At 40.1% G+C, this 13,831-nt stretch overlaps 1 protein-coding gene across 1 annotated transcript in view; it reads left to right on the top strand.

Annotated features, from left to right (window-relative positions):
* Positions 1 to 13,831, top strand: part of Tafa1 (TAFA chemokine like family member 1) — a 487,762-nt gene that overhangs the window by 374,290 nt on the left and 99,641 nt on the right. Inside the window, exon 3 of the mRNA XM_032906045.1 lies at positions 3,178 to 3,318. Within this exon, the coding sequence (XP_032761936.1) occupies positions 3,178 to 3,318 (141 nt within the window). The remainder of the gene's footprint in view (positions 1 to 3,177; positions 3,319 to 13,831) is intronic.

The following is a 13,831-nucleotide window of genomic DNA, read 5'->3' as shown; positions in this document are numbered from 1 at the left end:
ACACAGACAAATCCCAATTGGAAGACACTCTGCAAAATGCCTCACCAGTCTACCCCCAAATATCAAGGTTATCAAAAAGCAATTGAATGTTTGAGAAAATGTCACAAGCCACAAGACACCCAGGAAGACAAGGGAAATGAACACAATGTAGTCAGTCTGATTGGACCCTAGAGTAGAAAAGGTTAAAACTAAGGAAGTCTAACAGAGCTTAGAATTTGGTTAATGCAAATATTAGAGCGTGTGAAGCTGGAGTAGCCTGAAGAGTCAGAAAGTGAGGGAGTGCCCAAAATGAAAGCCAAGCAAACATACAGTGTTTACGCCATGTCAAGGTGATGCACAGGCCAATGAAAGGGCTCCCAGCCATCGAAGCCAGAACATGTTAAGCAGGCAGGTACTGTAGCACTGGCTCATAATGCCGAGGAAAAATAAACATCAAATGCATTATACAGAAGACGTCAATAATTAGATAACACAAGCAGGAAAGATGGGGCCTCTTGATACCATCTTCGTAAATTTTCTGAAAATCTTAAGTTACTTTGTATTAATAAAATGAGTTTTTAAAAAGATTTATTTATTTATTTTATGTGTGTGAGTACACTGTTGCTGTCTTCAGACACTCCAGAATAGGGCATCTGATCTCATTACAGATGGCTATGAGACACCATGAGGTTGCTGAGACTTGAACTCAGGACCTCTGGAATGGCGGTTAGTGCTCTTAACCGCTGAGCCATCTCCCCAGATTGTCACGTTATCATGAGGCCTGCTCTTCATAACTGCCACTGCAGCCTCATCTTTCAACTCAGAATCTTAGAAATCTTCCATGGAGTCTCCATACACAAACACATCTCCCATTCTACCTGTTTACCGAACATGGCACTTACACTCTTACTATTAATGTTAGTTAATTCATATATTTTACTCAGTCATAAAGGAAAAACTTTTATACATGCTCAATATGGCTAATAAGAAATAGAAAATAACCTTGTCCCTGTCCTAGTTTACAGCTTGGGTGGGAACAGCCAAAATCACCGACTATCAGGTACTTGGAAATGCATGGAATACTAAGAGAATAAATAGTTGTGGAGGTGACGAGGCATTCTCTAAGGAATTGATCTTTGTATTGAGCTCTAAAGAAAGCTCCTGGGGATTCTGTCTCATACACACACATGTATGTATGTATGTATGTATGTATGTATGTATGTATGCATATGTCCTATATATGCATATGTCCCCTTCTCTTTCTCCCCCTCTTTCTTTCTCTCCATGTTTATGTGTGCATGAATCTTGAAGGGAGGTGGATTTGGAAGGGTTGTCATTAAGAGACAGGACTTCAGGACTTTCCTATGTGCTGGAGCGACAGAGGTACATAGGAGCTAAGATATGCTATTTCAGGAGAGATCATATATGCTGAGACAGGAAAGAGAGTAGTTGGACTGGAGATGTACAAGTCCCTGGTTTAGTCATCGTCATTCTCAAAACCAAACAAGAAACAAAAAAAGAGGAATGTCCATGCAGAAATCCCCTTTACCCCTCGGTGGTATTGTTGTAGGACTCTTGATCATCCATCAGACTCATGGTAACCCCTGTAGGTTATGGTATGCTCTCTTATTTCTATCCTCACAGCTTCTGCTGCAGGTGTGGTGGTTATTATTCCCACTTTAGAGCTGAGGAAACTAAGACCTTCAAATACTAAGTAGACAGAATAAAATTCAAATGAAAATTAAATGAGCTAAGCTTTGAACTCTTCCCTTCTCTTGCGGGAGACAGAACTAACTACCTTGTGTTGGCTCACTTGGGTAGATTTCTTCAAAGGCAAAGGTTTCTCAGCACTGTTGATGTTTTCTACCAGACTCTCCCTTGCTGCAGCAGGTCCCCATGGAACATTGTAGGATGTTCAGTGCCATCCCTGCTCTCTACCCATAGGATACAAGTAGCATCTTGCTCCCCCTAGTGACCTCAGGCAACAAACTGTCTCTAAACTTTGCAATTATTGGTGGGAGAGAAACCTATCACGCCCTGGTCCCACTGTACCTAAAACACGGTGTTGCTACTAAATTCCCAAAGAGCAAATTGCCTTAAGAATCCCCTTTCCCCCGTCATCTTTCTATTTTGCACTTCCCTATGTGACCCTACATGTCTTCTACATATCTAGATAGTACACACTCCCCTGAGGGTTTATAACACAGCAATGAACGCCAAAAGTCAAGAACTCTAAAGTTGGGAGCCCATTTTGGTAAAATGAAAACCCATTGTCTCTGACTTAAAAAGCTGAAGTGGGAAAGTTAATTCCTGATATATTCATAACGTGGAAAATCTCATTGCTTCCAGGGTAAGGGCACTAACCCAAGTTAGCAATGGCAATGATAGCTATAATTTGGGAATCTGATGGAAAAAGATGACTAGTTTATGAGCAGCTTAACAACAACAAAATCCAAAGCAAAAGGAGTAACTTGGTATTCACCAACCTTTACTGAGCCGGCCGCTCACCTATGCCAGAGCTGTACAGGGTGGACTACATTAGGATGCCCATATACATTGAGACAGGCCTAGCTGAGCCCTAACAATTTAAATGCAGTCCTGTGTCTAGCCATGCCGTGGAAAGCACATTACCATTTCCTCCAGAAATCCTCCCTTTCCTTTGTGCATGCAGCCCAGGTTTGGCATTGATTCCAGCCTAGATTTTCATTCAGCTCAGTCCCCTTGACCTGGGCAGGAAATGGGAAGGAGAATGGTACCCTGACCGCTTTCCTAGCATTGTGGGTTCTGCATCCCTGGCGCTCCTCTGCTCATCAGTACTGGCTGCTCAGAGAATCTGCAATGCACATTGGACAGGCAAGAGTGCTCAGCACAGTGCATTTAAATCAGGTGGTCTCTTTACTTGGCATTTTAGCTGCAGACATTTGCTGCTCCACTGATTTCTATTACATCTAGCCCAGAATAGTCACATCCTGAGATTCCCATTAATTTGCGGGTGTTCTTCACTGTTTTCAGTACAGCAGTGAGATGCCTGTGTTCTGTGAGGCTGTATGGATCATGAAAGAGCTCTTTAGCAATTGTGTTCTACAGAATCCCTCTATAATTCCATCCTTTTCTCCAAAGTCGTCTGTGTATTTTCTATGTCTAAGTAATCCTTCGGTTAGGTCTAATAGACGGCCCTCTCTTTTATTGTCTTGCCAGAAGGAGGGACCTGTGAAGTGATAGCGGCCCACAGGTGTTGCAACAAGAACCGCATTGAGGAGCGGTCACAAACAGTGAAGTGTTCCTGTCTACCTGGGAAAGTGGCTGGGACAACAAGAAACCGACCTTCCTGTGTGGATGGTGAGCAATGGAGTTTTAGCACTCTCTGATGGATGTTCATTCAGGAGGTCACTGTGTACAATGTGTTTTCTGTGGGAACTACCTGTGCTTCTGGATCATGCCTGAGGCATATCTTAAGTGCTGTGCAGTCACATGTCATAACTCAGCATAGGCATGAACTTTGGTTCCTCTGGTAAAAGGTTTGAGTGTCTACTCCAAAAGCTATGTTGACAGCAGACTGCCATTGTTGCTAGTACAGAAAGGTAGAAGCATCTGGGAGGTGCCTGAGCCATGAGGACAAGAAATGCATGCTTTCAGATGATTTAGAAAGTGATTTTGTTTGAGCCTATATAGGATCGTGATGGTGTTAGTGATACAGAAGTTGACAATACCTAATATTTATTTAGAAAGATATTTAGTGAGCACTGCCAGGTCTTGCTCTAGTGGCTATGGATATGTGTGTGGATGATCACCATTGCTTTGAGTTCCCCTATATGCCAAAATCTGATATATATTATTTATATGATTTTTTCTAATGCTACCAAAAATTCTACTAGTGTTATATGAGTTGTCTATTTCTATTATAAGTAACACCCAAATTTAGTAGCTGAAAATACCAAACATTAGTTGAAAATTGTACTTCATTTAGTAGAATGCTTGCCTACCATGTGCAAAGCCTTGGGTTCAGTCTCCACCATGGCATAAACCTGGCATGGTTGTGAATGTTTGTAATCCCAATGCTTAAGAGGTAGAGACAAGAGATCAAAGCCATCCTTGGCTATGTAGGAAGTTCAAGACCAGCATGGGCTAAACAAAACCTTGTCTCAAATAAATAGATTGAATTAAAGTTTAAATATGCTGGCAGATCAAAAATTAAATTTAGCTAGGAGATTCTGTCTCCAAAGCTCCCATGTAACTGCAATTGAGATCTAAAATGTTGACTGGGGCTGGGGAACAGCTTTCCAATGGCTTGCTTGCACTGCTGTTGGCAAATGCTTTTGTTTTCTACCATGTGGACCTCTCCATTGTAAGCTTGGTATCTTTACGATGTAATATTTGGTTTTCCCAGACTATCTTTAAGAAAAGGACACACAAGCTCCAATGTCCTTTATTTAAAACTCAGAACTTACCCTTTACCATTTTGTTACTGTCCTATTGTTTACACCAATCCACCCTCTTCAATGTAAAGGTTAAGTTGCCAGAAAATGAATACAAACAGGCACGAGTCATCAGAGGCCACATCGGAGGCTGCACAGCAAAGGAGACTCCATTTTCTTCCCACTGCAAAAATAAAGAAGCAGAGTAAGAACAGTAGGATAATCCCCTGACGCATGCTTTGAAAATCATTTCTTGTCTGACTTTTCAGGCCAGTATAACAGACTTTAAGATTAAATCGTGCTGCCAACTTTAAGATAATCTTATATACTGTGGCCCTGCAGTGAACCTGTGGTTCTCTGCCTTTACCATAATTTAAAGGTTTAGGTGTGATTTAATCTCCTAAGTTTTCACCAAAAGATTTAGGACGCAGGGAACTGACCCATTTGTACAGGGTCATAGAGCAAGGCTGGGAACATCTCTCTCTTGGTCTCAGGTCCACTCTTCTCCAGATATGCAGAGTGAGGACCCTTTCTGCTTTGTGTTTTCCTTTATGGATTAGGTGGTGAAAGAGAGAAGCTATGGTAAAGAAAACATAAGACATTTTAGGAAGTGATGAAATTCTCCATCAACCAACCACAGGGAATTTTTTAGGCAGCTGCTGATCATCATCTTTCTGTGATTTCTCATCTTGGCCTACTTCATCTGTTTTGTAGAGCCTGATGACCTCTTTAAGCGTTCACATGCACACTCTCATATGAATTAAAAATGGGGACAAGGCACCATTCCAATCTCACTAGCATGAGAATAAAAATTCAATAAAGACTATTCAATGAATATTCTATAAATATGATTTCTGAGACAACAGAATATATTGGTCCAGCTTGAGACAAGAGGTCAACTTTTGCCTGGTCAACTACAGCCACAGGGATAAGTTTACATGACCAGCACAGCTGTCCGTCCAAGCCCAAGAAAGTCAAGTTTGTCTCAAATTATGTGGTTAAGCCAAGTTGGAGAAAGAAGTGCAATCAGTTCTGCACTGGAACAGTTTCTTCCAGGAGTCATCTGGGAATATCTGTAGAAACTTATATTCCAGTTACTTATCAAAGTTGGAGGAGCATTACTGCTGTTTGTTTCTAGTGGATAGAGACCAAGGAATACTACTAAGCACCTATAGTACACTGGACTCCCCCATCCCCTGTAAATACGTCAGAACAGCAATATCAGTGATATTGAGGTCGACTCAATAGGATTGTGACTCACAGTGAATACCCTGAAGCACAACTAATGAAGGAAAGGCAGGAAACTAGCCTACTGAAGCCATGTTGGCCTGTTTTAGGAGGAAGCTCTTGATCCAAGAAGGTAGGAGGCATTCTACAGCATAAAGCTATCACAGTCTCTTAAGTTCTTGGCCAAAGAAAGCATGGAGGTGGTTTAGTATAAATCTCCATCCCAACTCTAGTTAATTTTTGTCACTTATGACCTAGGATGAAATTACTTTCAGATTTTGGATGAAAAACATGACATACAGTGTATTGGCTGAGCTGACAGAAGCAGAAATGGCATTTGGCTCTGTCTTTGTGTTAAATAATAAACCATAAGACAGCAATATTTTACTCTCAGGGAAATTTTATTTCATTTTGGAAACTATTTACCATCAGTGTGGTTGTTACAAACAAAAGGACAACCACCTCTATCTTCCAAGCAAAAGCCAATAAAAAGAGTTGTTTAGTCCGATGATGAACATGCAGATATAAATAACATTCCATTCTCAAATCTATGGGCTTGCATGGACAAGTCTACATGTTGTTATCATTAAATTTGTTTGGAGGTTCTAACACCCTAGACGAAAAATAAATATGAAGCAACCATTTTGATGTAGCTACTAGAATATTGGGGTAAGATACCCCTGGGCAGAACCTCTGCTGTGCTTGGTACCAATAGAATGGCCTTTAACAAAGTTAGTTCTCCCGCAGTGTGTTGTCCCCTCCAATGTGAGGGTGAGGGTGAGAAGGATGTCTGCCTATTGTGAAGTGAGGAATAGTAAAACTATCCTTGTAATGTAATTTCTACATTGGCTTCCCTCAGACACTCTCTAATTATAGGTTCTATTTCTTATCTTACTAGCAGGTATGGATAATTGTTAGAGATACCAACTTACAAAAGTTCATAAAATTCTTTAACTGTTTTTACTGTTCGTGCCGCGTGATGGCATCTTGACCCCCATATGTTCTGAGAATCTCTTCCAGCCAATCAACTTGGATATCACCAATTTTCCCTTAGGAGTTCAAATTCATTCTAGGCATTTTTAAAGCCATAGATATGTAATATCCATACTGTAAATCACACTGGTGATAGCATCTCCCAGAAATGGTGATGCTTTGTATGATTGCTTCATAGTCTAAGGCCAGCACTAAAGGGTAAAAGCCCAAAGGGGATATTCACTACATTTAAATGCTATAATATTGATTCACTTAATATGTGATAAATATTTCCCACACATGTACATTTTCTTTCAAATGTTATTTTTAAACGCTAAGATTCTCAGTGGTAAATACACCATCATTTATTTGACTGCCCTCTGCTTTGACATACTTAGCATGTTTTCTGCATGCCCCTGAACTCACTTTCCTGGGAGTAATTAGACATGAGTGTCCCCCCAGGGCAGTAGTTGACAATGTAAGCATGTATGTCCCACATTTGTCCAAGGATGCAGTCTTACACAGTACATTTTCCATGGGAAATCTCTGAATGCTGTTATTTCCTCTCCTCTGAAGTAAAGGTCAGCTGTCACCTGTCTTGTCAAAAGCAGAGTAGCTATGACTTGAAATGAAGCATATGGTTTTATTAGTTTAGATTCAAAATCTGATACCAGATTATTTGAAATGAGAAATTTGAAAGTGAAACCTTAGCAATGTATTCAAAGCCTATTATGTATCTGAGGGGAAATTCCAAGTGATGACTGTTTAGTTTTAAAATGTTTGATCACCAAATAACTGAAACCTCCAAAATACACATTCATCAAATTATGTCACAGCTATCTGTCAATATGTATAAATCATCGTCCCCTTTTCCCTGTGCTTCGGAGGTAACAATGTCTATGAAGGAGTTCTATGAAGGAATGTGTTGTTACATATTATCTACCATTTAAGCCTATAATTCAAGTAATTATATTATCTTACTTGGGATTCTGATCAGAACAAACTAAAACTGTAATTTTTCCTTTTAGGTATTTCTAAGTGCTTCTTGGAGCTTAAAATAAACCAAGTACACATTCACAGACATGAAGAGGATAAACATATAGTAAGCATAGCCATTTAAGGGAAGAATTTGTCCAAGCAAGGATTATTATAGAACACTGAATACTGACCTTGTAGGGGACTTCTAAATTTGTAGTCTATAATTGCTCTACCATGGCCTAAAATAGCATCAGTCTAATTTTTTTTGGTAAACAATGCAATATGGTAACAATAACAAGGAGAATGCGATTCATTTTTAAGGTTTAACACATGTACCTCTTCCATGTACTATGAGTCTATGTACTTATTTAATAAGGCCAGCCTTGTAAGGTAGACCCTGTTAGTTCTATTCTTTTCATAAGGTAAAAAGGCATAGAGTGAAGACTACACTTCTCTGTAGGTATGAAAACAACATTTTGTAACAATTAAAGAAAGTTTAACAGACATGATAATATACGTTCACAATCACAGCACTCAGGAGGCTGAGGTAAGAAGATCAAAATTTTGAGGTTGACCTGGGCTGCATAGTAAATTCCTGTCTCAAACTATTTTACTTGACAGATTTATATTTGTACTTGTACAGTCCCATACAGTTGTACTATATGATATTCAGAACCAGAACTCTTACAAATGTTTTATGGAAATTGATTCTGAGTGAAAGATATGATAGAATTTTCTTGACACACTTGACATATATCATCTTAATCCCAAAACACAATATGGTAGGGGAAAAGCCTGAGAATAGAGATACATTTTAAATTTAGAAAAGTTTTCCATAAAATAAACTTAAACTTACAAACACACACACACACACACACACACACACACACACACACACACACACACACACACACTTGACATTAAATAGTCCCATGGTAGCCTGCTAAACCATGATATTGAATTAAAAGTTCCGTAGGCAAGTAGCTTGTTAAAGTCGCAGTATAAGGCAAGTGATTTATATGATAAACTTTTGTTTTGTTACAAGCATTCATACAGACCCATGTCCTCCATCATATATTCATGAGACCATGATTTTATAGATACTATAGTTTGGTGTTTCTTTTCCTGTGCCCGTGACTCAGAGTTCTTTCTTGGACCAGCTAACCTAACAGTGCATAGCTGATCCCAGTACTGATCTTTCCAATATCTCACTAACATGTCAGGCTCGGTGCCATTTGCAAAGCATCTAGAAACCTTTCAAAAGATAACATGAAAAATTGCTTGCTTTTATTTGCAACATTAAATATTTTAGTGATGAAAAAATGACCCATTTGGGATTCTTCACTTTTGCTTGTCATCCACTCAATGAAGCACCATGTGAGGGAGCTGATGCAGTGGGTTAGAGATGCCCTCTCCACCATCTCTTTCTGAGTGCTGTCTTGCTTTTAGAAGGGCAACTCCAGCTTGCTTAGTAGGCAGAACCACCAAACTCAGATGATTCCTTCAGAAAGGAGAGCTGTCGTTTCCGAAAGGAGACCCCACTGCTCCATTAGAAGAGAGTCTGGGATGGCATCACGGGGAAAACGGGTCACTTGCAGATGTGACTTCTAAATCACATACAAGTTCTCTTTGAAACAGCATTGACTCCCTAACTTCAGAATAAAACCTGCATGGGAGCAGCAGCCATAAGAGAAGTGGGAGGAGACAATCACAGGCCTGGAGGACATTTTCCATCTCTCAATGTAAGGCCAGTCTCTGTATCTGCTCCTTTTCATAGTAGAAAGAGCAGGACGCTGATTGGCAGTAGACCTCTAAGCTCTCAGAGTGGATGCCACTGTTCTACTCCCACTCTTCTACTCCCATGCTCTTCCTCTTCTCCTCTCTGAGTTTGTACAAAGAGTTACTGTTGGACAAAAGAACCATCCGCCCACCAGTCCTTTGGCCAGCAAAGTACCGTAAGTTTGGAATTGTATTCGGTTTGAACACCCCATCTTCCCTCAGCCTCCGTTCTTCCTTATAGCCACTTAAGTCTCTGCCACACTGACATGACTAATGCCTAACCCTTAAAGACCGTAGAATGAGGGGGGTGTGACTCACACAGTCACTTGTTTATTATTCCCCTGTTAATAAGCAAATTTCATTACTTACTTTTTAATGTAAAGTAATAGTCGACATGATACATACAGAAATATGTATATGAAGACTCTAAGGAACAAACATACATCAAAGCCTCACACTGGACCCCATATAATATATACTACTTGCCAATGAGAACCATTCAAAAGATACTTATGTATGTAGGTGCAGCAAAGGAAGAGAGAAAATATAAGTATTTCTCTTTCCCCATTCCCTGTTACAATGTAGTTGCCAGAAGTAACCATTATTACATTCCTGTACATCTTTACAGTAAATAATTAGGCACACACAGCCTTATGATGCACATATACAAAGCTTTATAAATCAAATGTTATCATATTCCACAGAATGATGATCCATGCCTATAATGTTATAGCACAGCAGAGGGATAGACCTCAAATAAGTCACTGAAAGAGAAATAGAAATGACTGCCAAGCATAAAAAAAATTACTGGACATTACTCATTTAGAGAAATGTAAATTAAACACTGAGATGCAGTGTCATCCATCAAGAAGGCAGGGATGAAAAGTTTGGTAATATCCAGTCTTAAGGAGGGAGGAGAGAAAAATTACATTTAAATCATACTCAATGACAAACGGCTTACAAACTCAATTAGTTAGCCACTCTTCTCTGTGTGCCTCACCAAAAGGGAGGATGATAAATAGGAAAATTTGTAATGAGGCTAGATGTTTGGAGAACATAATAGAAATGGAATGTGTTAGAGTTGTTGTGCTTATTTTTACTTAGCAACAGTTCTTGGGCATTTAAATCCTTGCATTCTCACACATGCTGGATCCATGGATATAGACAGCAGCCAAGAAACCAGAGAATTTGGTGTCATTTCTGTGGGAAAGCTAAGTATGAAAATTCACGTGATGCATACATTACAGGTTCAAAATTAGCAGTCACAAAACAATCTCATGAAGTATAAGGCTTGCATGTGTGCATTTGAGCATGCACATGATGTGTTCATATATGTGTATGCATGGGTGTGTGAGACAGAGGTAGTATATCCGCAATCCCTGTCAGTCGCCTACCTGCTATAAATTTGATGACACACAATTTCATTTTCATAAATGAGGGTATTTTCCCCAGAGCAGCCTCCAAGTCATTGGTTATCATTTATCTCTCAAGAACCCAGGTGTTTTCATAGACCTGTCGTTCTTGGATACCGGTTCATTTTTAATCAGTTCTTTTCCTTTCCCAAAGAGAGGGAGGGGATGCTGCCCTCGAACCAAGGAGCCAGCTCCTCATTCCTGTAGCTGGGCTCCGGCCTTGAAAAGGCAGGGCTTCAGGGTCTTGTGTTATTAATGCTCTCCATATGCATAACAAGCAAGCCTTGTGAATTATTTCACACTTCTGGGAAAATCTATGCCCCTGTCCTCTGCAGCACTGCTGGACACTCTGGGGAATAGTAGTATATTTCTATGTGAGACCTTCTGATGATGTCAGCGAAGGGCACAGCAATACAGCTGGGCTCCCTCTGACACCCACATATAAATTCACGCAAATGAATATTGCTTTAAAAAATTAATACTTTCCTTCATCTTCTAAGATATCTTAAATCTCTGGAAAGCTTACCCCTAACCCAAACATTGCATAAGTTGCCCACTGTGATGCTTAATGATGATTTCCAATTTGGCATCAAAGAGACGAGCTTCTAAGCTTACCTCTGAGAGAGAGTTTCTAGATTAGGCTAGAGAGTACAGGAAAACCCACCTGTAATATGGGCGATGTTATTCCACAGGCTATGACCCAAGACCACATATTAAGAAGGCAAACCAGCATCCATTGCTGGCTGCTTCTGAACTACAGATGGAAGGTTACTGGCTGCCTCCCTATCCTGCCCCCTAGACTTTCCCAACAACCTCCTGACCTGTGTAAGTGAAGCTGTAACCTTAAGTGCTTCTTCTAAGATGCCTTTGCCACAGTAACAAGGAGTTTCAATACATGCTAACCAGACCAGAGAGGCCCCAAAATTTCTATGTTCAAAAGCTATTTAGATATAAGATTGGAGAATACAGTTTTCACTGTCTCCTCCCACCCCATTCAGGCTTCTGTGAGCTAAGCCAGATAGGCAAGATAGACTCACTGAACCCCCAGCTACCTGCCTGCAATGGCAGACTAATTGTCCTTACCTCTAGGACACTCTGTAAATTTCTTCCACAAGAACTCATATTTATCAGTTCCATAACCTGTGCCTTCTTCCTTGCCATTTATTGAGGACCGCTTATCAACAGCAGATAGCATGCCACACATTACTTCTCCAGCAGGAGTCATAACCACCAGCACCTCAAAACCTCCTAGCCTTTTCTATCCCACATATATTATCTTTACAAAAATGAGATGAGAGATGTAGGCTCCAAGATGTACAAAGGATTCAGAGAGAAAATCTCATGTACCACCTTCTCGTGACCCTGTAGATGGGCTTGAGGTCTCCTCCTGCCAACCACACACACACACACACACACACACACACACACACACACACACACACACACACAGAGCCAGAAACTAAAATAGAACAAAAAGCATGAGTAAAACACTCTCATTAACCCTGATGCTCCCTGTTGGACTTGTCAGAGAATGATGGTTAATCTTAGTCATCTATGTGATGAGGTCTGGAATCACCTACAAGATGGACCTTCAGGCATGCTAGTGGCAGATTGTAGTGATTAGGCTAACTGATAGGAGAAGACCTGCCCACTGTGGATGGTGTCATTCTCTAAGCTGGGATTCTGGATTGTATAGGAAAGAAAAAGAGTTGAACTCAGGTATTTGTATTCATTATTTGCTGCTTCTTGACTGTGAACAAGTCACTCATGTGCCCAGCTTCCTCAAACTCCTCCTGCTATGACATCCACACTTGAAAATGGACCAAAATTACCCCATTACATTACTTTTTAAACATTTTTTAAGTTTTTGTTTGAGATTTTAATATAGTTACATCAGTTCACCCTTCCCTTTCCTCCCTCCAAACTTGTCCACATGCCCTTACCTTTCTTCTCTTTGAAATTCATGACATTTTTCTTCATTTTTATTGTTGTGTATATGTGTGTGTCCCGAAATATATAAATACAAACTTTTCAATCTATATAATGGTACTTGTATGTATATGTCTTCAGGGCTGATCATATGATATTGGATATACAATTGCTTTTCCCTAGGGAAGACAGTTTGGGCTCTCTGCTTTAGGTAGCCACGTTGGTGAGACTTCACTGTCATTGATATAGCTTCTAATACTCCTAAGAGACACAATCTCTCTATAAACTTCCTGTTTCTATGGCTCTTACGATCTTTGGGCCCCCTCTTCTGAAATGACTCCTGAGCCTTAGATACAGGAGATGTGTTGTAGATGTGTTAGTTAAGACTCCACAACTCTGCACTTTGATGGGTTCGAAAGAGAAGTTTCCTTAATAAGGGAGAAGAACTACTTTTATCTATGGGTCTAAGAATAAATGTCTAGAAGACAGTTAAGAATTGTGGTGGTTTAGTAAAGTGGTGGTCACAGATTCTCCTCTAAGATATATGACTTCCTTACACATGGATATTTGGTAAGGCTTCCAGTTATTATATCAAGCATAATTTTATGTATTGAGTGGAGCCTAAGTCCCGTGAGAGAGCTGTTGGTTACCACCAAGATATGCATGTCATTATTATACCCTTAGGGAGATCGCATGATGATGGTTTCTGATTCCTAGGTATCTCTATAGGTTGGAATCTTGGCTGTTTCCTTCCTTTGAAAGTTTGAATAGCACCGACTGACATAATGAAGACTGGTCCTCAGGTTGTTGTTTTCAGATCAGATCCTCTGGGCTCTGTGTCTGAACTGCACGATATATTCAACACTTAGAATCCATGTCTGGGGACAAGCAAGGGCCTATAATTAGTCTCTTGGACAATCCTCACAAGCAATTCAAAAGAGGACTTCTCTCTAGGGTTGAGTATTCTTTTTTCTTTTTTGGTATTTTCCTTATCACGTTGTCTAAAATTCCAATGACCCATCAGTTCACATGACTGAGTTCTCACTTTGTGTCAAACCCCGTGTTTTATATGTACAATTTCCTACAATCCTCTCAAAGCTGTGAAATGGTAAGCACTACTAATGGACAAGGAACCTGGTA

The sequence above is a fragment of the Rattus rattus genome, chromosome 6 (genome assembly GCF_011064425.1).
Source record: "Rattus rattus isolate New Zealand chromosome 6, Rrattus_CSIRO_v1, whole genome shotgun sequence".
NCBI lineage: Eukaryota > Metazoa > Chordata > Mammalia > Rodentia > Muridae > Rattus > Rattus rattus.
The sequence above is the reverse complement of the archived record's forward strand: the minus strand, read 5'-3'. Positions and strand labels throughout refer to the sequence as shown.